At 40.5% G+C, this 23,241-nt stretch overlaps 2 protein-coding genes across 9 annotated transcripts in view; one reads left to right on the forward strand and one right to left on the reverse strand.

The window, feature by feature from the left end:
- Positions 1-15,580, reverse strand: part of CEP95 (centrosomal protein 95) — a 31,924-nt gene extending 16,344 nt beyond the window's left edge. The window contains exons 1-7 of one of the 3 annotated variants that reach the window (XM_019026739.4): positions 15,233-15,580; positions 13,623-13,751; positions 11,333-11,440; positions 7,256-7,366; positions 4,787-4,892; positions 2,195-2,310; positions 101-226 (exon numbers count right to left, since the gene is read on the reverse strand). In XM_019026739.4, the coding sequence (XP_018882284.2) occupies positions 101-226; positions 2,195-2,310; positions 4,787-4,892; positions 7,256-7,366; positions 11,333-11,440; positions 13,623-13,751; positions 15,233-15,251 (715 nt within the window). In that variant the 5' untranslated portion in view covers positions 15,252-15,580. Of the gene's footprint in view, positions 1-100; positions 227-2,194; positions 2,311-4,786; positions 4,893-7,255; positions 7,370-11,332; positions 11,441-13,622; positions 13,752-15,232 lie in introns of those variants that run through there. The other 2 variants (XM_063706180.1, XM_063706181.1) reach the window with 2 other exon arrangements.
- Positions 15,293-22,740, forward strand: DDX5 (DEAD-box helicase 5). 6 transcript variants are annotated; one of them, XM_063706184.1, is made up of 14 exons: positions 15,293-15,594; positions 16,087-16,273; positions 17,508-17,673; positions 18,037-18,133; positions 18,241-18,374; positions 18,489-18,554; positions 18,790-18,931; positions 19,013-19,173; positions 19,263-19,435; positions 19,812-19,922; positions 20,137-20,198; positions 20,291-20,350; positions 21,587-21,811; positions 22,034-22,740. In XM_063706184.1, the coding sequence occupies exons 2-14, from the start codon at positions 16,230-16,232 to the stop codon at positions 22,435-22,437; spliced, it is 1,845 nt and encodes a 614-aa protein (XP_063562254.1). In that variant the 5' UTR covers positions 15,293-15,594; positions 16,087-16,229; the 3' UTR covers positions 22,438-22,740. The 6 variants fall into 6 exon arrangements, with proteins under 6 accessions (XP_063562254.1, XP_063562256.1, XP_063562255.1 ...); XM_063706185.1 differs by lacking the exon at positions 15,293-15,594 and adding an exon at positions 15,612-15,835; XM_063706186.1 differs by lacking the exon at positions 21,587-21,811 and having other exon boundaries at positions 15,457-15,594.
- The last annotated feature ends 501 nt before the right edge of the window (positions 22,741-23,241 follow it).

The raw sequence follows: 23,241 nt of genomic DNA on the forward strand, positions 1-23,241 counted from the left end.
GATCTCATATACAGCAATAAAAGTAAAAAGGCTAATGGCAACAACAATTGCCCCAAGAATGATCATCAGCAGTAAAGAACTAACATCCATTACAACTCACTGTCTTCAACAAAGGATGTCCTACTCTTGGACAAAACACTAGGAGGATACAACATATCTTCATGTGATTTAGAACTTGGTGAGGCTAAGGCTTTTTTAGACAGCATTTCATTAGGACATTGAGCACCTAGGAAAGAAAATATTAAAGGTAAAATTTTTAACTATCAAAATAGTTTGCTGAACATTATACTAAAAGCCAAGAGTTTTGTACTCAGGAAACAGAAATATTAAATAATGTTGAACGAAATAATGTTGGTCCAACTGCTCAAAATACCAATTATTATTATTTTTTTTTCAGACAGCGTTTCCCTCTTGTCGCCAGGCTGCAGTGCAATGGCGTGATCTCGCTGCACTGCAACCTCCACCTTCCAGGTTCAAGCAATTCTCCCGCCTCAGCCTCCGGAATAGCTGGGACTACAGGCACCCGCCACCATGCCTGGCTAATTTTTTGTATTGTGACAGGGTTTCACTATGTTGGCCAGGCTGGTCTCAAACTCCTACCTCAGGTGATCCGCCCACCTCAGCCTCCCAAAGTACTGGGATTATAGGCGTGAGCCACTGTGACGGGCCATAATATCAATTATTTTTAATTGCTATCAGAAAGTAAGATGCCATTTTGTAACCCAGAATCATTTATACAATTTAAAAGCAAAGTTTCATACAATGTTTCATTATTTTGCTTTAGAAAAATAGATGCCAGGGTTACGGAAATGCTGGCTGTTTTATGGACATGTCTTGGTATGAACAGACACCAGAGTTAGGGTCTTAGCTAGTACCAGAAACATGGACTCATGGTCCAGGCCAAGTGCAGTGGCTCATACCTGTAATCTCAGTACTTTGGGAGGCCAAGGCAGGCAGATCACTTGAGGTTAGAAGTTCAAGACCAGCTTAGCCAATATGGCGAAACCCCATCTCTACTAAAAATACAAAAATCAGCCGGGCATGTGGCACATACTTGTAATCCCAGCCGCTTGAGAGGCTGAGGCAGAGGTTGCAGTGAGCCGAGATTGCGCCACCGCACTCCACCCTGGGTGACAGAGCAAGACCTAGTGTCAAAAAAAAAAAAAAAAAAAGACTATGGTCCATATATTGAAGCTTAAATTAGATGCCTGTGAATGTATATGACAGTTATCTGACACTTTAAATCTCAATATGAAAGGAAGCTGCCATAAGCCCTTTTATCACATCAAACCCAAACACCTTGGCCAGGCATCTCTCTGAATCTTTTTTCCTTGGCCTTAATTGCATTACTCTTAAACACAATTCCCCTCTCTACTTATAATGTTAAAATAAGTAATTCATTTTACAGTAACATCTTTTTTACATAGCACTTGACACCACAGAACCCGTTTCTGCAATCACCATCCCTTCCATTCCCAATCAATCCATCTGATTCTCTTACTTCAAGAAACATTCTTGTAGTATCCACACTTGACTCTGGTACTTCCGTTTCTGTGCCTATCCCAATGGCAAGCATAGCTTTTTGGTCTACTGGAGGGTGAGTTTGCCAGGAACCAAAAGTAAGGGAGAACATTCCAAGACTTGTGGTCCATATACTGGTTTAGTAATTTATGAAGCCACAGTGGGCAGGATGGAGTAGGATGATTGGAGGAGGACAAGGTTGGAGGCTCAAAATTGGGGCTTGAAAGATATCCGGGTCTACTATGTGCAAGCAATAGGCTGTTGGAAATCTGGCCTGAAGCCTAGAAGAAAAATTGCTACTGCATATACAAACTTATTGGTTGAAACAATGAAAAAAGTGAGTCAACCACCAGTTCAGGAAACTACAATTAAGGAATACCCTGAAAGCATGACCAGACTATAAGCTGCATCCATAATTCTCTTCCCAGGGTATCAGGAACCACAAATTGCCTAATAACCTTGCATACACTTATTTGCCTTGGACTTATCTGCCCATATGCCTGTGACTTCAGATAAGTGTTCATATTTAATGGGTAGTGGGATATTCTGGAATTTCAAATCCCATGTCCAGTTAGCGCTCTATTCTTCTCAATTTTAAACACTCCTACATACCATTTACATTTTTATAGTTGTATGTTGAATAATAACTGATACTTCAGGTTTAACTACTTACCATTACTTCTTAGAGAAAAGGTGTGTGCTGTGTCTCCAAGTCTAATGATTTCACCAGTGGATTCTGCTTCATCTCCATCCCAAGAGGGGCCCAACATCTCAGAAGACAAGGAGCACCTGGAAAAGTTCCCTCCTTCACTCAGGGCCCAGCCTGACCAGAGGGCCCTTCCCCTGAGGACCTGGAGAGCTGCTGGGTGCAGAAAAAGGAAAAGACTCTCCCTTTTGCTGCTTAGCATGTCTTGCTGCTTATGTTTTGTTTTCACTGATATATGAATGGTAGAAACAGCTGTATATAAAGTGTCAACGATTAAATGTATAGGAGAACAGCAAATACTGGTGACTCTAGGGTGTGGGAGTGAAGGGGGTGGGATGCTAACTTTGCATTAAATATCCTTCAATTGTTTCACTTTTGCGCTTATTTTGTTACTTTAAAATTCTTATGGAAAGAAGTTCATCAGGCCGGGTACGGTAGCTCACGCCTGTAATCCTAGCACTTTGGGAGGCAGACATAGGTGGATTGCCTGAGGTCAGGAGTTTGCGACCAGCCTGGCCAACATAGTGAAACCCCATCTCTACTAAAAATACAAAAAATTAGCCTGACGTGGTGGCAGGCGCCTGTAATCCCAGCTACTTTGGAGGCTGAGGCGGGAGAACTGCTTGAACCTGGGAGGCAGAGGTTGCAGTGAGCCGAGATTGCACCACTGCACTCCAGCCTGGGCAACAAGAGCGAAACTCTGTCTCAAAAAAAAAAAAATTTTCATCTTATGATGGTCTCCTCTGAGACACATTTTTTACAATGTACTATACCGAAAAAAGAAGGCATTGCCTGTGCTCTTCGAACCATGAAGACATAGCATTATGTTCAACCTCTAGTTAGCAAGAAGTGCAATCAAACCTGTCATGACAATACATTTTTGTCTATGAAAGAAGCACAAGTTTAAAAACTGTGAAAATGATCAATGATATTGGCTCATGAAGGTCCTGTAACCCAGCATTTCTATACTGTTGGTAAATGTACAGTCATGGCCTTTTTGGAAAACAGTCTGGCAACTTTTATTATTAGCCTTAAAACATTTACACTGTCTTACTCTGAATCTAGCCTCAAGATATGAGGAAAAAAAGAATAAACATTAAGTATCACGTTTTTGATAATATTAAAAAAACCTCTCTACTTTAGAGGAATGGCTTAGTAATTTATGAAGCATCCACATGAATGATGTTATACAGTTATTACAAATTATTATAAAGAATTTAACAACTTGAGGCTGGGCGCAGGGGCTCACGCCTGTAATCCCACCACTTTGGGAGGCTGAGGCAGGCGGATCACTTGAGGTCAGGAGTTCAAGACCAGCCTTGCCAACACGGTGAAAACTCGTCTTTACTAAAGATACAAAAATTAGCCAGCCGTGGCGGCGTGCACCTGTAGTCCCAGCTACTCAGGAGGCTGAGGCACAAGAATCACTCGAAACCGGGAGGCAGAGGCTGCAGTAAGCTGAGATTGTGCCACTGCACACTCCAGCCTGTGTGACACAGCAAGACTCTGTCTCAAAAAAAAAATTAAACAACTTGAGAACACTTAATGTTAAGTTTAAAAATGCAGGAAACGAGCCTGGTGAGGTGGGTCATGCCTATAATCCCAGCACTCTGGGAGGCTGCAGCAGGAGGATCGCTTGAGGCCAGGAATTCAAGACCAGCCTGGTCAATATAGCAAGATGCCATCTCTGTTAAAAAAAAAAAAAATTAGCCAGGTGTGGTGGCGCACACCTGTGGTCCCAGCTACTTGGGCTTAAGCTCAGGAGTTCAAGGCTACAGTGAACTCTGATCACGCCACTGTACTCCACCATGGGTGTCAGAGCAAGACCCTGTCTCTTTATTAAAAAAGCAGGGGTGAGGGGCAGGCAACGAAATTATATAGACATATGACTAAATCCAAAAAAGAAAAAAAATAGTAAAAAGGACTAAAAAATTTAACAAAATGTTAACAGCAGTTATTTAGTTCAGAATAGATTTTTTTTCCTGCTTTTTCTATTTTGCAAGTTTTTTGCAAAGATGATGACCTACTTTGATGATTAAGAGAAAAACAGGGACCAGGCGCGGTGGCTCATGCCTGTAATCCCAGCACTTTGGGAGGCCAAGGCAGGTGGATCACCTGAGATCAGGAGTTCGAGGCCAGCCTGACCAACATGGTGAAACCCCATCTCTACTAAAAATATAAAAATTAGCCGGGCATGGTGGCGCGTGCCTGTAATCCCAGCTACTCAGGAGGCTGAGGCAGGAGAATCCCTTGAACCTGGGAAGCAGAGTTTGCAGTGAATCGAGATCATGCCACCACACTCCAGCCTGGGCAACAGAATGAGACTCCGTCTCAAAAAAGAAAAATATAAAAATGAGTAGATAGTTGATACTGAGATTTAGGTATTATATGTAACTCAAGGTTCTTAAAACTCCCTCAGGAAAGTTTAAAATATGAGAAGTTAGTAGAAGTTTCACATTAGCTTTTTTTGGTGCCATCTTGGTATATTATGTGCGATTTTAATTCTTAGTCCAAAAAGCGTAACTTGTTTTCATTAAATTCAGAGACACTAAGTGCTACCTCCCAAAAGAAACTCTTTTCCATGATGATTTAGATTCTTTAGTACTTTCTGGCTCTTCCAAACGTTCTCCTCGATCAGATTCTTTAAAATACTGTTCAGTTTCACCTGTTCAGAACAGATAAAAACAATACCAAAAAACCCCTAAGTGAATACTACTTTTTCTATGTAAGAGGCAGGGAAAGGTAAGGACAGTGAGGCACCCCTAACTTGCCATGGTAAACAGGGTTCTAGTGAAAGTGCAATCAGAAAGAACCAAATCACCTGTAATGAGCATGTATTATTCGAGTAACAAAGAAACAAGAATATTGCTTTAAAAACAGGGTCTACAGTTGTATGAGCAATGTTTTATTTTTTAAGTTAGTAGCAGGTCCATGCAATATTTTTATACCTCTCCATCTGTAAAGGATGTCTGAGGTATATCAAGGTGACAGAAAACATGATTGTGTCAACATAATGCAAGCTCCAAGATAATCATGCCTTAGCCTGAGTCAGGCTGTATCAGGGCTTGGATGAAATTTTTCTTAAGACCATCAGTCTTTTTTCCACCCCACCATACTTGAAGAATACATACTTTCACCAGTAGCTATAACTCACTAGGGAAATAATTTCAAAATACATGTAGGTGAAACTTCCCATGATTCAGATTTACCCCTTTGGATATTCTCATGCCCATGTCTAGAGATACACCATTCAAACACCCACCTTCATTTTTTTCTATTTCCATATTCACCAAGCAACATTTCAATAACATCAATTAACATTTATTATGCATTTACTCTGAGCTAGGCTGTGTGCTCAACTGTTTACACACATCTACTTACTTAACTTTCACAACAACCATGAAAGAATTTCAGATGAGAAAACATGCTTAAGAGAGCTGCCGTCATATAGTGAGAGGCAGAACCCAGCACTGAACCCATGGTCTTCTTTCGAACCCCTCCTTCTTCAGTGGTAAATGATAATGCTAGCTCAGGTCCCAGGTTGAAGCTGCCCTGCACAGCTGATATGATTAGTGATAATAAAGATTTGTTTCCCATTACTGTTAACTGGCATTTTGAAGAACCTGATCAGCTCTAGGCAATACTGCCAGGTAAGTATATATTAGACCTGCAAAGATGAGAAGCAGACTGTAAGAAAATGCTGTCCAGCTAAGGTACTGTCATATAGGGAAGCCTATCTGAGCAACTTCCCCAGTAGCTCACCACATACTGCCGATCTCCCCTGGGAATATCCTTCAGTCTTTCACCACCACCAGACTCACATAAAAGTATCTCTCAGTTGCCCCCTCCTCTCTTCATCCCCACTGCCATATCATTAGCCAGGCACTACCATCCCTCCCCTTCGTGCGAGCAAGCACTAAACTGTAAAAAACTGCTGCTCTCTTTACATTTCAAATTAATCTCAATCTCTTTACTTAGAGGTTGTTTTCTACCTCTTAACCCTGTTACTAAAAAGACCAGAAAGGTACACAGCATACAAATACCTACTGGTAGCCTTGAATTAGGTGAGTTCCACCTGTCAATACTCTCCCCTAGTTCTAATTCCCCCTTTATGCTTTTATTGTATGTATTTACGGCTGTCTCCCTGACTCAAGTACAGGTTTGAGAGTATCAACATGACAAGCAGCTTGGAATCCTCCCAGAGTACCCAGACGCCTATAAAACACTCAATTTTTGAAACAAAGAAATGTCCAGTGTGGCAGACTTTTCAATTTTCCCTCCCAGCTTTTAAACAGTTTAGTAACAATGATTAAAGGTAGGAAACTATCTCTAACTAAAGACTTTAAGATTAATTTCAAATGTTACTATCACAGGTCTCACTATAAACAAAGTGGGAATGAAGGAGGATGAGCCTACCCCAATTTTTTGTCTTAATTTGTATTCGAATTTATGTAAATTGTGGTTGCTGCTGAAAATTTATTTTTGATAACTTCAACATAAGAACAGGTAATATATTATTCCATTCATGACCAACAGCATTATTTACTTAATCTCAAATTATTAAGACAGTTAAGTTCTTTTACTTTTTGCAATGACAAATATCTGAAATATTTAGGCTGTCACAAATGTAAGTGCAGGCTAAAGACACAAATGCACCAATTCTTCCTGTTGATGCCTCAGTAACATCCAAATATTTACCATAAATAGCAGTTCTGACATACGAAATTTTGGAGAAATTTTATGCAATCATAGGACAATAAATAATTTAGCCAGAAATTTATCTTTCTAGTATAAATTAGTTTTGAAGTAATTTATAAGCAACATCCAAGTTGATAAAGAACATGATGACAGTCTAAGACAGTTTCCAACCAGCTGGAACAGTAAGAATTTGAAATTTACAACTACGGTTATCAGGTATACTGTATTAGTGAATCTGCTTCCTATGAAGAAAAATACACAAAAAGATAAAAGCCAAAAGGGACACATCATAAAAGGTAAACCAAACCAAATTTCCATTCTTAAACTTACTTTTCTCATGAGATGTTTCACTGATGCGTTCTGTAAGATACTCCAACAAACCATCAAATATTTCCAGGAGATTCTTAATAGATTCTTTATCTCCTTTCACTATATTTTCTCCTGGAGACAGAATATAGAGCTATTAAAAAATTTAACCATGAAATCTGAAAGCTTCATAATCTTGAAACTTGGATATAACATTGTGAAAATGCTATTTAAGAATACAGGCGATACATACCAACTTACAGCTCCTTGGAGATTAAATAAAAAAAAGAATACAGGTGAAACAATTATAAATATTAAAAACAACAATTTCCTGCTGCCTGATTATATTTGAAGAAAAAAAGGGGGAAGCTTTAAATATGGTGTCTAATAATTCACTGGCATATTCCTTCCTTTTTTGGAGAAGCAAAATAATTGGACTTAAGAAAACATCTCCAGTAAGATTTATACCAAAATATATTGCAGCTAAACAGAACTTTACCAGATTGGTGGGAAAAAGTGGCATGAGTGAACACTTTCAGATTGTGGTATCCTATTCTAAATGGTGGTTTGTTCAGAAGATTATAGCAGCAGAGTAACATCAAAACAACAAAAAAAAACAATAAACTTGTTGGGATACTTTCATCAGAAATTCCTGAGTTCTCCACCATAACCCCCCATATTTGTTAACTCCTCATTTTGTATAGATCATACCATTTTTCTGACTAAAACCCTTTCCCTGGCTCCCTTTCTGAAATATAAGCCCTGCACATAAAACCTTTTTAAATCTCACTCCATCTTCAGCGTCTCCAGCTACATCTCTTACCATATCTACTTCATACTCATAACTTACACTCATAGATCATAGCACAGTCCCTAGCACAGTACCTGCTCCGTAACAGATTTTTAATATAAATGATTAGGTTGAAATGTTGAATAGAAATGGGTTGGCAAAAAGCATGGAAACTTGACATATTTAATGTCACCTGAAATGGACTCCAAATCAACCTCAGGTATAGATAGTACTTAACTCTTGTGACACTCTGATTGTCCTTTGGGAGATCATGCCTGGCATTCTCATGAGTTCACACCAATATGGGAAAAGCAGTGTAGAAATTTGACATTTGGGAGAATCTAGCCATTTGTAACCTCAGCCATGATGCAAAACAAACCTAAACCAGAAATTTGACGTTTTATACTACTACTAGTAACGACAACGTTTGAGTTTTTTCGTTTAAAACAATGAACCAGAAATCTTGGTTTTGGACGTGTTTTTCCGGCTTAAAAATACCTAAGTATATCCCAAGAGCATCCTCAAAACTTTTCAGTTTCTAGGATGGGGAGTATACTGACAACCTAGCAACTAAGACTGCCAGCCAGAATGCAGTGCTTCATGCTGCAGGAGAAACTGTTTTACAATTTTTCATAGGGTGGGTGTAATCTGTCAAAGACAGCTCTGCATTAAAGAGTTTTTACAAACATGTATGTTTATAACCCTGCTATAGTATGTTTAACAAGCACAAATACCAGAACTTGTCCTACTTGGGTGATAAAGCAATTACAAATTGCAAAAAAAAAGAGGGAAACTATGGGAGTAGCCCTCAAATTATCTCCAAACTGATCTACCCATTGACTCACCTAGAACTGCATTAAAAAACTTAAGACAGAAGAGTATTTTATTCTCTCTGCAAAAATTTGTTCTTGTCAGTATCAAATTAAGAGATGTAAATCAGGACTTGTCCTGATTAACATTTATCTCCTTTTACAACTATCAAAGAATAAATCAACAGTATAAATCCTCTTTTTGTGATATAGTTTCACATTGTCAATATTCCCTCTATTCATAAGCTTGAAATAACTTACTGGAATAATCATTCATTTCTAAACATAAATGAAATACACATAATACAGTGATTTATAAATATATTTGGTATGCTTAGTTTTAGAATACAGTATAGTATACTTTATTTTGGAGATTTAATAACAGAAAAAAACTTCTGAATAGATAATATGGTTCAAAATTCAGAAAGTGCAAAAAGTATACACTGAAAGTTCTTGTCCCTTTGTCCTGCAACCCTGAGGTTCCCTTTGTTGGAGGCAATCAGTATTACGAGTTTCTTGTATATGCTTCTAGAGAGTTCTTCCGATTGCAAACAACTGCAAATACTTCTGCACACCTTTGTTTTTACAAACACTAGCATACTACTCTGCACATTACCATTATAATTGTACTACATTTTTCTCGCATCACATATGCTAGAGATTGTTCCCCTAACATGGAACATTGTGCACAAAGAGCATATTCAGTCATCTTTTACAGCCACAGAGCAATCCACTGTATGCAGCTATCATGATTTATCTAACCAATCCCTACTAATGGACATTTAGGTGTTTCTAATTTTTAGCTATCACAAACAAGTAGCATTAGTATGCTTTAAAATAAAACAATACGGCCAGGTGTTGCGAGAAGTCAGGGACCCCAAACAGAGGGACCGGCTGAAGCCATGGCAGAAGAACGTGGATTGTGAAGATTTCATGGACATTTATTAGTTCCCCAAATTAATACTTTTATAACTTCTTATGCCTGTCTTTACTGCAATCTCTGAACATGAATTGTAAAGATTTCATGGACACTTATCACTTCCCCAATCAATACCCTTGTGATTTCCTAGGCCTGTCTTCACTTTAATCTCTTAATCCTGTCATCTCGTAAGCCAAGGAGGATGTATGTAGCCTCAGGACCACGTGATAATTGCGTTAACTGCACAAAATTGTAGAGCATGTGTGTTTGAACAATATGAAATCTGGGCACCTTGAAAAAAAGAATAGGATTAACAGCAATTGTTCAGGGAATAAGACAGATAACCTTAAACTCTGACCGTCGGTGAGCCGGGTGGAAAAGAGCCATATTTTCTTTCAAAAGCAAATGGGAGAAATATCGCTGAATTCTTTTTCTCAGCAAGGAACATCCCTGGGAAAGAGAATACGCGCCTGGGGGTAGGTCTATAGACGGTCCCCCAGGCGTGGCCATCTTTTATGGTCTGTAGACTGTAGGGGTGAAATAGACCTCAGTCTCCCATATTGTTCCCAGGCTTATTAGGAAGAAGAAATTCCCGCCTAATAAATTTTGGTCAGACCGGTTGCTCTCAAAACCCTGTCTCCTGATAAGATGTTATTAATGACAATGGTGCCCAAAACTTCATTAGCAATTTTAATTTCACCCCGGTCAGGTGGTCCTGTGATCTCACCCTGCCTCCATTTGCCTTGTGATATTCTATTACCTTGTGAAGTACTTGATGTCTGTGACCCACAACCTATTCGTATACTCCCTCCCCTTTTGAAAATTCCTAATAAAAACTTGCTGGTTTTTGCAGCTTGTGGGGCATTACGGAACCTACCGACATGTGATGTCTCCCCCAGACGCCCAGCTTTAAAATTTCTCTCTTTTGTACTCTGTCCCTTTATCTCTCAAACCTGCTGATGCTTAGGTAAAATAAAAAAGAACCTACGTGACTATCGGGGCAGGTTCCCCGAAGGCCAGGCACGGTGGTCCAGGCCTGTAATCCCAGCAATTTCACGAGTGGAGCCAGGTGGATCAGCTGAGCCCAGGAGTTCCAGACCAGCCTGGGCAAATGGCGAAACTCTTGTCTTTACAAAAAATAGAAAAAATTAGCCAGGCATGGTGGTGCACACCTGCAGCCCCGGCTACCCGGGAGGCTGAGGTGAGAGGATCACCTGAGCTTGGGAGGTTGAGGCTGCAGTGAGCTGTGATTGCACCACTGCACTCCAGCCTGGGCAACAGAGTGAGACTCTGAATCAAAAAATAAAAATAAATGAAACAACATAACATAAAAACAAAAAACACACCTCAAATTACCAGCTAGGATATTTACGTTTCAGACCCAGATCAATTGCAAAATCAATGTTCAGCTCTCCTGGAAAAGTTCTCATGTATGGACCTGACCTTATCAGTTGATTGTCTTAGCTCAATCTTACAATTTGGTCTACTCCATAAGCTCACTCATTTGGTTAAGTAAACAATGTCTACAGTTCTAACAATTATTTTTACTAAAATGCATAATTATGTGATAATTATATACCAACCTGTTATGTGAGACAAGCTGACCTGCAAGTAGTCCAAGGCCAGTGAATCAATTACTGCTTGTACATTGTGTGCATCATCTTCTTGACTCCTAGGAATAGCTATGAGGTCTGTGAGGGAAAAAAATCACATAATTTTGTATCCATAAGAGGCCCAGTTTTCATCTCATTGTCTCTGACTAGGCTACTGAATATGTTCAACTGCTATAAACGCTCTGCCCAAACAGAACATGCTGTAAAGTACAGATAAAGTTAATAAACCCTGAACTCTACACAGCAGAATCTTTACTGGTTGAGTATTTATTGATTGAACCGATTTATCAATATTGGACTGGTTGAATACGGTTGAATATTTATTAGACCATATATATATGTATACATATATATACACACATATATATATCTATACATATATATACACACATATATATATCTATACATATATATACACACATATATATATCTATACATATATATACACACATATATATCTATACATATATACACACATATATATCTATACATATATATACATACATATATATATCTATACATATATATACATACATATATATATCTATACATATATACATACATATATATCTATACATATATACATACATATATCTATACATATATACATACATATATCTATACATATATATACATACATATATCTATACATAGATATACATACATATATCTATACATATATAGATATATGTATACATATATCTATGTATAGATATATGTATACATATATCTATGTATACACACATGTATACATATATCTATGTATACACACATGTATACATATATATGTATACACACATGTATACATATATATGTATACACACATGTATACATATATATGTATACACACATGTATACATATATATGTATACACACATGTATACATATATATGTATACACACATGTATACATATATATGTATACACACATGTATACATATATATGTATACACACATGTATACATATATATGTATACACACATGTATACATATATATGTATACACACATGTATACATATATATGTATACACACATATATACATATATATGTATACACACATATATATATATATATACATATATATACATGAACATGCTCTACAAGAAGCACCATGTTAAGGAAGATAAAGTGGTCCCTAAATTCAAAGACAGCTAATAGTCTAATAAGGGAGCCAAGATATGATACTTTAACCCATAACTATGGGCTACTTTCTACGAAGAAAAAAAAAAACACAGCAGGCATTCAAGGAGGGTTCTTATATATACACATATGTATGTTTATTTATTATTTATTGAGACAGGGTCTCGCTCTATTGCCCAGGCTGGAATGCAGTGGCGTGATCTTGGCTCACTACAACCTCCACTTCCCCGGCTCAAGCAATTCTCTTGCCTCAGCCTCCCAAGTAGCTGGGTTTATAGGCGTGCACCACTATGCCTGGCTAATTTTTGTATTTTTAGCAGAGATGGCATTTTGCCATATTGGCCAGGCTGGTCTTGAACTCCTGGCCTCAGGTGATCCACCTGCCTCAAGTGATGAGCCTCCCAAGGTAATGGGATTACAGGTGTGAGCCACTGCGCCTGGCCCTTATATGTCCTTTTGAATAGCCAACTAGAATTATTGGTATAAAGATTTAAAAGGTCAGCACAGGCTGGACGTGGTGGCTCATGCCTGTAATCCTATCACTTTGGGAGGTAGACGGGAGGATCACTTAAGCTGAGTTGGTACCACCCCGGTCTTGAACATAGTGAGATGGTGAGCAAGATGAAAGGACATATGCGCTTATTAACTGTCTTGGTAAATAAATTAGGTTCATCATCTACAAACATCAGTTCTTATCCCTAGCACTGGTTAAGTAACAGGATCCAGTAAATTCCCAAGCTCCACTCAATTTTACAACCTTTGAAGGTACATTTACAGAAAAGATGCAACTTTCACAAGGCATTAGCCATGATTAGGTTAAGCCGTGACTATCAGGAGCCCTCAAACTGATCTGCTCAAGGCCATTATTATGAGTGGGTTCCACAGGGTATTCCTTAAGGAATACAATATTATAATTATACAATATGTGATATTAAATACAATTTAATATACAATATTTATTTTAATATTGTATATTAATATAGAATTTAATATGCAATATTAAAAAAGATACAAGCAAAGAGAAAATGAAATTTTATAAATATCAAAGAATCTAACTAAAGGACTAAAAACTTTTGGCCTAAGATATAGGTAAAATTACTCCTGCTTTTAGCATTCTTACCTGGTACCTTTTCTCCCAAAATAGACTGATAAAGAGCAATAAAAACATTAGCATCACAGTCTTGAAGTTCATGTATTCTCAGATGTATATGACACTTAAAAAGAAGGTTATTGGCAATGGTTACCCACTCTGTTGGGAAAAAGGGGGAAAGATCAGTCTTAAAAACCACCAGAAAAAAATCACACACACATTTAAAAAATCCAACAACCTCCCCCCCCCCCAACAAAAACAGACACTGAACTTTGCAGAAGATAAGGAATTTGATTGTTAGAGAATTTCAAAGACCCTTTAGGCATGGTTTTTAAAAAGATGCATTTAATTTCTTGGGATGATTTCCAGAGTGCTGCAATTTCTATATAGTCAAAACTATACTGCAAATTCAATTGTTACTGTTGCAGCCTAAAATCTTAAGTTACTTATATAAGCCTTACATGGGTGTCTTTAGTTAAAACATATTTACAAGTAAACAGGAATATTATGTCATAAACAACAGTTTAATGATAATCCGAGGTTACCAGAAACTCATTAATGGAGGTTGCTTCGCACTCCCAATAGTATTGGTCTTATGTTTACCCAATTATCTTGTGCAAGTCAGGATTTCTCCGGTGCCGGAAAAAGTGGTGATTAAACTTAAGCTGTTAAGAACTGGTATAATGACAACATCAACGGTAATGCATTTTTTAGTTTTTCTTTTTTATTATATCGATCTATATGAAAGAAAATATGGGAAGTACATGAAGCTCAGAATTATCAATACTGTTGACGTTTCCTGCGTACCACATTCTCCTCTCCCCTAGATATTGCTGGGATTTGCAAAGTTTAACGGTTTCTGTACCAAAAGTAACTTAGAAAGCTTAAAATACTTGTTCCTTGAAATGCCTGGGGATTGGTAGGAAAGCACTTTCAATCGGTATTAGAAACAAACATCTCCACTATGTTCTGGACACGTAACGTTCTGGAAACGAATGAGAGTGTATTTTCCATGCACATAATCCCCCTCCCCACGCCCATTTCTCAGCTGGCCAAACCATGACAACTGGTTTGTACGCAGTCCTTGTGAAAAGGATGAAAGCGTCCTAGACAACCAAATTAGTTCGCTCTTCAAAAGCGGTGCTAGACAAAGCCCATGACTCTAGAGGGCACTGAAGAGAAAAAAGCACAACTATTCTACAGGGGCATATTCTACTATTCTGCAGCGGCATAACAAATCTTATGAATGCTGTTCCTTTAAAGACCAATACAAAACCAGGTACGACCTCAGGGCCCATAGTGCAAGGGCGGAGGGCACACGGACAGCGGCTAGACGCCCCACAGATAGACAAGTCCGGGGACGACCCTTCTGACCGCTCTTTTTACAACCAGGACCCAAGTGTCCTACCGGCCTCGCCCCAGTGCCTCTCTCTCTCCCACAGCATACTGCTGTTCCACGGCCTCGAAGCGAAGAGGTGGTGAAGCTGAGAGACCCTATCCAGGGAACCCGCCAGCGCGACGCGGCGTCTGAAGGTCACGAGCCCCGCCGACAGCCCAGACCCAGTCCGGGCTAGCCCGAGGCCTCCCTGGAGGTGGACGGTTTCAGTCCACACATACTGGGAACGCAGGGAGACACTCACCAGCATCCGAGCCGGCCATGTTTCGGAGGCAGGTCGCCGCCGGACTCCGACGCGGCCGGGAATGCGACGGTGTCCTGGAAGGGCCGATCCACGCAGACCCGACGCTGGGGCGCGGGCGCACGAACCAAAGCGCGGGGAAGGAGGCGTGAAAGAGGGACGGACGTTAAAAGAGCTTCTCGCCGCTGATTGGTCATCAGAGGAGCACTTCCTTTCACAGCACGTGAAACGGGGGCGGTTTGGGAAGTTTAGAGACCATTCTCCGCCGACCAAAACCCGTCAGAGGATTATCAGACCCGCGGGTCGGACGGTCCACATCAGCCGGCAGCCCGGGCGGGTCCCGGGGTGCGAGCAGCGCACTTCCGGTGAGCTATTTCGTTTTGTATCCCTCCGCCGACGTCAACGGGGAAGTAGTGCGGCCCGCTCTCTCGGTGGTCCGGGGTGGTACAGCCACGTGACAACGCCAGGCCCCGCCTTCCCCCTCTTTTGGTTACAGGCGTGAGGGCTCTTTGGAGACGTAAACATCTCCGAGTGGCGAGGGTGGGCGGGGCTGGGCTTGGGAAAGGGCGGGGTGGCTCGCTTGAGGTGTGGAAAGACCAGAAGAAGGTGAGGTCAAGAGAATGCAGAATGAGGCATTCCAATGGTGGGTGGGCCCTGACCTGAGAGAGTGGTGCGGGGAGGGGTGAAAGCGCGGCGATCCTGGAACGCCGGCGGGCGTGGCGGCCTATGCGCGAGGGGCGGGGCGATTAGGTCATAGAGCGGCTCCCAGCGTTCCCTGCGGCGTAGGAGGCGGTCCAGACTATAAAAGCGGCTGCCGGAAAGCGGCCGGCACCTCATTCATTTCTACCGGTCTCTAGTAGTGTAGCTTCGGCTGGTGTCATCGCTGTCCTTCCTCCGCTGCCGCCCCCGTAAGGCTTCGCCGTTATCGAGGCCATTTCCAGCGACTCGTCGCACGCTTTTCTATATACTTCGTTCCCCGCCAACCGCAACCATTGACGCCATGTCGGGTTATTCGAGTGACCGAGACCGCGGCCGGGACCGAGGGTGAGTTTGGGAGCCGAGCTGTCAGGCCTGGCCGGTGGGGGGATGGGAGGGCGGATCAGAGTGGCGGCCGGCGGGGGCTTTGCGGCTTGGACTCGGCCTTCCCGGGCTATCTTGGGACCTCCTTTCCCGAAGGCTTGCGCCCTTTTGATATTCACGTAACAGTGATTGGAAGAGATTTGACGGTGTAGTGTTTTCAAGCTTGCATTTTGTGTGGGGATCGGGGAGCCGTCAGGGCGGCTGCCATTTGGTAGCTGTTGAGGGAATTCAGAGGGAGCGTATTGTGCGGATGAAAGCGCGACGCTTCGAGTTAGACGAAGGAACATCTGTTAGGTGCGGCCTTTCGGGAGGTGTTTTTGGGGTGGCCGGGCATTCTGTGGGAGCGAGGGGACCACTTCCAAAGCCCTGGTGCTGTTGGGGTAGGAGGGCGGCCGGCATCAGCCATGTGGCTGAGTCGCGAGTACAAAATGCCGGCCTCGGACATGGCGGCGGCGCCTTTGTTACCCCGCCCGGCGGAGGAGCTCAAAATGGCAGCGTCGAGAAAATGTGGCGCAGAGAGAAATGCGAGACAAAGGGGGAAGCGCCGCCCCAGCGGGAACGCCGCCCGGCCGGCTCCGCCCGGGCCGGGACTCCTCCCCCGGTAGTCGCCGGCTCCTCCTTTTCTTATTTCCTGCGTTATATAATTTTGATTCGTTGATCCGGAGCTCTACCGCGGCGTCCCCCCAGCTCGGTTTGCTAGCAGAAGTGTTTCTGAGAAAACCCTTGTTCTGTTATTGCTGACTGTACTGTCTAGGTTCTTACCACTAAAGCTGTTTGGCTTCAAAACGGCCATATGAGTAACATCGTCGTGATGCTCTTCGGTTCATGTAGCCTTGTTATTCCTGACAGTGAATTGCTAGACTGGTGGGGAAGATTACAGTAACCACAAGAAGTGGGGTGTGTGCCAGAATCCCAAATTCTGGCATGTGGGTGACAAGTTTCCGACATGATGAATCCCCGGCTTCCGACATGATAAATCCCAGGCTGTTTACGTGACCTAAGTAATGTGTACTTGGGACTACGGGAAATGTTAACTGTGGCTGTTGAGAGAGATAGATTTTCACGAAGGACAGTGCTAGGTTTACCTCTCGAAGTCTGTTTTCAGCGGTCTTTAGCTTGTGCCAATGGATGACAAATCTATGCAGAAACCTAGGTATAGCCATTTGAAAATGTGAATAACGTTTTTTTTTCATTCCAGGTTTGGTGCACCTCGATTTGGAGGAAGTAGGGCAGGGCCCTTATCTGGAAAGAAGTTTGGAAACCCTGGGGAGAAATTAGTTAAAAAGAAGTGGAATCTTGATGAGCTGCCTAAATTCGAGAAGAATTTTTATCAAGAGCACCCTGATTTGGCTAGGCGCACAGCAGTGAGTAAATTCACGTGGCTTCATCGGGCTGTAACTCGATCATGGATTCTAGTAAATGAAATTCTGACAGGTGTTTTGCAAATAACTCAATTTTGGTAGAGTTACATGTTCTGACTTCATAATTGGGAAAGGTGTGACTCACTTTTGGATATAGGTGGCTTTGGGATTTTGTTTTACTTAAATTAGGTTGAGTATAACAATAAATTTTTTTTTGTCATAATAGGGTGTTCATAGGTGGGTCCAGATTAAAATGAAGGCTGCTTTAAACTAGTTACTAAATTATGAAGTTAGGGGCTTATCAATTACGTATTTAGCTAGGGGTGGTTGTCATGAATTTTAAGACTGTTATAATTTGTTTTGCAGCAAGAGGTGGAAACATATAGAAGAAGCAAGGAAATTACAGTTAGAGGTCACAACTGCCCGAAGCCAGTTCTAAATTTTTATGAAGCCAATTTCCCTGGTAAGTGCTACTTTTCAGTTCTACCTACCCCTGTGTTTTTGTTTCCACCTACCCCCTCTTTTTCTTGGCATCACTAATTTTTACTAAATATCTGTCACTAATTATAGCAAATGTCATGGATGTTATTGCAAGACAGAATTTCACTGAACCCACTGCTATTCAAGCTCAGGGATGGCCAGTTGCTCTAAGTGGATTGGATATGGTTGGAGTGGCACAGACTGGATCTGGGAAAACATTGTCTGTAAGTTTGGGAGAACTCTTGAGTTGATCTGATATATGCAAGAAAATGTAATGGTAATTTAAAAACGAGTATTTTAATGTGATTTCTGTTTGTCCCCACCTTCACCCTAAATAGTATTTGCTTCCTGCCATTGTCCACATCAATCATCAGCCATTCCTAGAGAGAGGCGATGGGCCTATTGTAAGTATATATTTTTAACTTTTTATTAGAAGCCTAATGTGTAGATTTTAGACTACATAGCTAAAGATGTAATCATTTGTGGTGGTTTTATATAGAGGTTAGCTCACCCTATTCAGCTGGAGCTGTTTTGGGTATTGGACAACACATGAAGAAAGGATCTGCTAGTATAACTAATAAGTTAGCAGTTTAAAGCTAGTAGCCAGGTTTGTGCTGAAAGCTGTTTGTCTTTCCTTAGTGTTTGGTGCTGGCACCAACTCGGGAACTGGCCCAACAGGTGCAGCAAGTAGCTGCTGAATATTGTAGAGCATGTCGCTTGAAGTCTACTTGTATCTATGGTGGTGCTCCTAAGGGACCACAAATACGTGATTTGGAGAGAGGTATGTAATGAAAAGGGTTTTATTTGTCATTGGTGCTAAATATTCTAGGTATTGTAGTTACACTTACATGTTTAATTAAAGGTGTGGAAATCTGTATTGCAACACCTGGAAGACTGATTGACTTTTTAGAGTGTGGAAAAACCAATCTGAGAAGAACAACCTACCTTGTCCTTGATGAAGCAGATAGAATGCTTGATATGGGCTTTGAACCCCAAATAAGGAAGATTGTGGATCAAATAAGAGTAAGTGTCCTTTGAAATATGTGATCAAACTGAATTCTGTTTTCACTCTTAAGAGTCTGATACTAATTTTTCCCCCCAAAATCCATTAGCCTGATAGGCAAACTCTAATGTGGAGTGCGACTTGGCCAAAAGAAGTAAGACAGCTTGCTGAAGATTTCTTGAAAGACTATATTCATATAAACATTGGTGCACTTGAACTGAGTGCAAACCACAACATTCTTCAGATTGTGGATGTGTGTCATGACGTAGAAAAGGATGAAAAGTAAGTTTTATTAACTCTGTTATATTTGCCTCCTAACAACTTTGCTGTAAAATTAAGGGATCATTGTTTGGTGAGTTGTTTTAGGTTATTTCAGTTGGTGTGATTTCATTTAGTTAGCCTATTGATCCTGAAAATTTCTTGAATCCTTCAAATAATGGCTGTCACCATTTATAGCTTTCCTATAGAAGGAATTCATGTGTCCCCTGGTTGACTTAAGGACCAAGGGTCGAACTGCTCCATAAGTGGATTAGCAGGCGTTTCCTCTTTGACTTCCAGCCATGTAAATTGAACTTAATGTTTTGCTGACCATAAATGTGTGGCCCTAGCAATGGTCTTTTAAAACTCAGGATTTTTCCTTTCTCTCTCCTGTTATTAGACTTATTCGTCTAATGGAAGAGATCATGAGTGAGAAGGAGAATAAAACCATTGTTTTTGTGGAAACCAAAAGAAGATGTGATGAGCTTACCAGAAAAATGAGGAGAGATGGGTATGTGTGAGCTCCATTGAAGCAGATTGATTAAAACTGAGCTTAGGAAAGGGCAAACTTGGATCACGAGCAGTGGATTTTTTTCATATCTGATAGTGAATTTAACTCTCTCATTTCTGGCGAAATTAAAGAGATCTGTGACCAAAAGTGGTCAAGCACTGGAGTCTGAGGTTTTCAATGTGAGTTTAATAACACAACTTGTCTTTTAACTTAGGTGGCCTGCCATGGGTATCCATGGTGACAAGAGTCAACAAGAGCGTGACTGGGTTCTAAATGGTAAATATTTCAAATGAAGTATTTTTCCCCTTTACTTAACCTAGCTAGAATTCTGCTCAGATAATTGATCATGTATATGCCTTCCTTTGTAGAATTCAAACATGGAAAAGCTCCTATTCTGATTGCTACAGATGTGGCCTCCAGAGGGCTAGGTTAGTACAAACTCGCATTCATGGCTTGGTTTCCCAGAAGATCTCCATTTAACTTTTTTAAAGAAAGTTTATTGCTTTCTTTAACCTGCATTTTTTCTAAGTTTTTTTTCACATAAAGGTGCTGTCTTTGTGGCAAGGCCTAGGCATGACAATCGGAGGACTCGAGGGGGATGGAGGACTAGTGATCGGCTGGCTGCTTCCAGTCGATTAGAGAGGTGAAAAAGCTGAACGTGTGCCAGTAATCTTCAAAAGGCAGAACATATCACCTCTGCCCCGTAAACTGTTCTCTCCGAGGGAAAAAATGGAAGTTATCCTCACAGTTCACTGCCGTGGTATTTCTTCTGTCCCATGCTTTGCATGACTGCCATGGTACAGCCTTGTTTCAAACTGTTCACTGTGATCTGTGGGTCTTTGAGTTTCAGTGAGTTTGCTGAAATGTCGAAGAAGTAGTTCCAAACTTCAATGTTCAATGAAATTTTTGTTCAAGTTTGAAATGGAGAGAGCAGCTTTAAAAGGTACTAAGCCTTTTACAAATTGGTGAGTACTGGCACATGAGATCTAGAGCAGGAGCAACTTCTCACACATAGTAAGTGGGAAAAGAAAGTGCTTTGAAAGTTCCTCCCTCACCTACACAGTAGTCGTCATGTCGAGACCTGCCAGAGAGAGACACATTCTCAAGTGAATCCTGGCTTCTTGGAAGCGCTTGCCTAGACGAGACACAGTGCATAAAAACAACTTTTGGGGGACAGGTATGTTTTCTTGCAGCTGCGGTTGTAAGGTCTTGGCAAGACAAGCAGTGTGGCCAGAATTTTGAACTTCTGATGAATGTGTAATGCAAAGGACCTTGTACATTTTTTTGTTTCAAGGTCCTCAAAATGAGCACATGAAGAGGTTGCTGTGAAACTTTAAGTGGCCCTACTGCGCAGAAGCATTCAGATGTCACTTGATGATCTGTAAGGGAACTTGCTGATTTGGGAATGTGCTTAGGGAATACACATTCCTTTTGACAGGGTCTGTCACTGGGTGGGTGATGAATTATACAGATGACATGTGCTTTTTTTTCTTTTTTCAACCTCAATGGTATTCCTACAGGAAATGGATAACCATTTTAACTGTATTTTTTGCAGCCCGTACCTTCTTGGGAATACAATTGTCTAACTTTTTATTTTTGGTCTGGCTGTTGTGGTGTGCAAAACTCCGTACATTGCTATTTTGCCACACTGCAACACCTTACAGATGTGGAAGATGTGAAATTTGTCATCAATTATGACTACCCTAACTCCTCAGAGGATTATATTCATCGAATTGGAAGAACTGCTCGCAGTACCAAAACAGGCACAGCATACACTTTCTTTACACCTAATAACATAAAGCAAGTGAGCGACCTTATCTCTGTGCTTCGTGAAGCTAATCAAGCAATTAATCCCAAGTTGCTTCAGTTGGTCGAAGACAGAGGTTCAGGTAAGGATGACTGATAGGAAATGTTGGTAGTTACGAGTCACATCGTTGTCTACAAATCCATTTAAATGGTATTGGAGGGTGAGTAAAACCTTGAATGTGAAAACTTAAGCTGAAAAATTGTAAAAACATTTCTTGCCTACCATGAATAGATCTGTTTCTTTCTGTCCACAATGATTTGTGTTATAGACATAATTGATCAATTTGCAATTGTTTTCTTGACAGGTCGTTCCAGGGGTAGAGGAGGCATGAAGGATGACCGTCGGGACAGATACTCTGCGGGCAAAAGGGGTGGATTTAATACCTTTAGAGACAGGGAAAATTATGACAGAGGTTACTCTAGCCTGCTTAAAAGAGATTTTGGGGCAAAAACTCAGAATGGTGTTTACAGTGCTGCAAATTACACCAATGGGAGCTTTGGAAGTAATTTTGTGTCTGCTGGTATACAGACCAGTTTTAGGACTGGTAATCCAACAGGGACTTACCAGAATGGTTATGATAGCACTCAGCAATACGGAAGTAATGTTCCAAATATGCACAATGGTATGAACCAACAGGCATATGCATATCCTGCTACTGCAGCTGCACCTATGATTGGTTATCCAATGCCAACAGGATATTCCCAATAAGACTTTAGAAGTATATGTAAATGTCTGTTTTTCATAATTGCTCTTTATATTGTGTGTTATCTGACAAGATAGTTATTTAAGAAACATGGGAATTGCAGAAATGACTGCAGTGCAGCAGTAATTATGGTGCACTTTTTCGCTATTTAAGTTGGATATTTCTCTACATTCCTGAAACAATTTTTAGGTTTTTTTTGTACTAGAAAATGCAGGCAGTGTTTTCACAAAAGTAAATGTACAGTGATTTGAAATACAATAAATGAAGGCAATGCATGGCCTTCCAATAAAAAATATTTGAAGACTGAATTAAGTGGAAATTGTACTTTATTTTATATAATGTCATGTAAAACTTTGCTTAGATGGTCTGGTTCTTCTTTTGTTTGTTTTTGGTTTTTTTTCCATGAAAACAAATGACTGCTCCTTTTTATTTAATTTGGGAGGCAGGGGGAATCAGAAGGCCCTTCTTTATAATGAGCTATTCATATTGCAGGAGTCAGAATGAATTGATACAGGTGAATTTTTAGTTACAGGCTAAATTGCATAAAAGCTTTGTCAGCTTCCAACATCAGGGGAGTCATTTAATAGCCTTTTTCCTTATTTGCTAGTATGGTTAAATGAGAAAATAGTAAAAGAGATACAAAGTCATCTATATAATGTGAGAACATGGGTGACTTTCAAAGTTTATAATTTAAAAAGCTCCAAATAACTGGCTTTTTCAAGAGATTTATACTCATGCTCTTGGCTATACTGTGAATTACTGAAATGTTGAACAAACCTGTGAAAGACATACATTAGCCCTTTAAGATG

The sequence above is a fragment of the Gorilla gorilla genome, chromosome 4 (genome assembly GCF_029281585.2).
Source record: "Gorilla gorilla gorilla isolate KB3781 chromosome 4, NHGRI_mGorGor1-v2.1_pri, whole genome shotgun sequence".
Taxonomy (NCBI): Eukaryota; Metazoa; Chordata; class Mammalia; order Primates; family Hominidae; genus Gorilla; species Gorilla gorilla.

What these genes read in the sequence shown, in the direction of transcription:
- DDX5 (XM_063706184.1), top strand. Translation starts at nt 16,230, where the DNA reads ATGTCGGGTTATTCGAGTGACCGAGACCGCGGCCGGGACCGAGG. An exon ending in AGAGAGGCGATGGGCCTATT is followed by an intron (nt 18,555 to 18,789) that starts GTAAGTATATAT and finishes GTCTTTCCTTAG; the next exon opens with TGTTTGGTGCTGGCACCAAC. An exon ending in GGTCGAAGACAGAGGTTCAG is followed by an intron (nt 21,812 to 22,033) that starts GTAAGGATGACT and finishes TTTTCTTGACAG; the next exon opens with GTCGTTCCAGGGGTAGAGGA.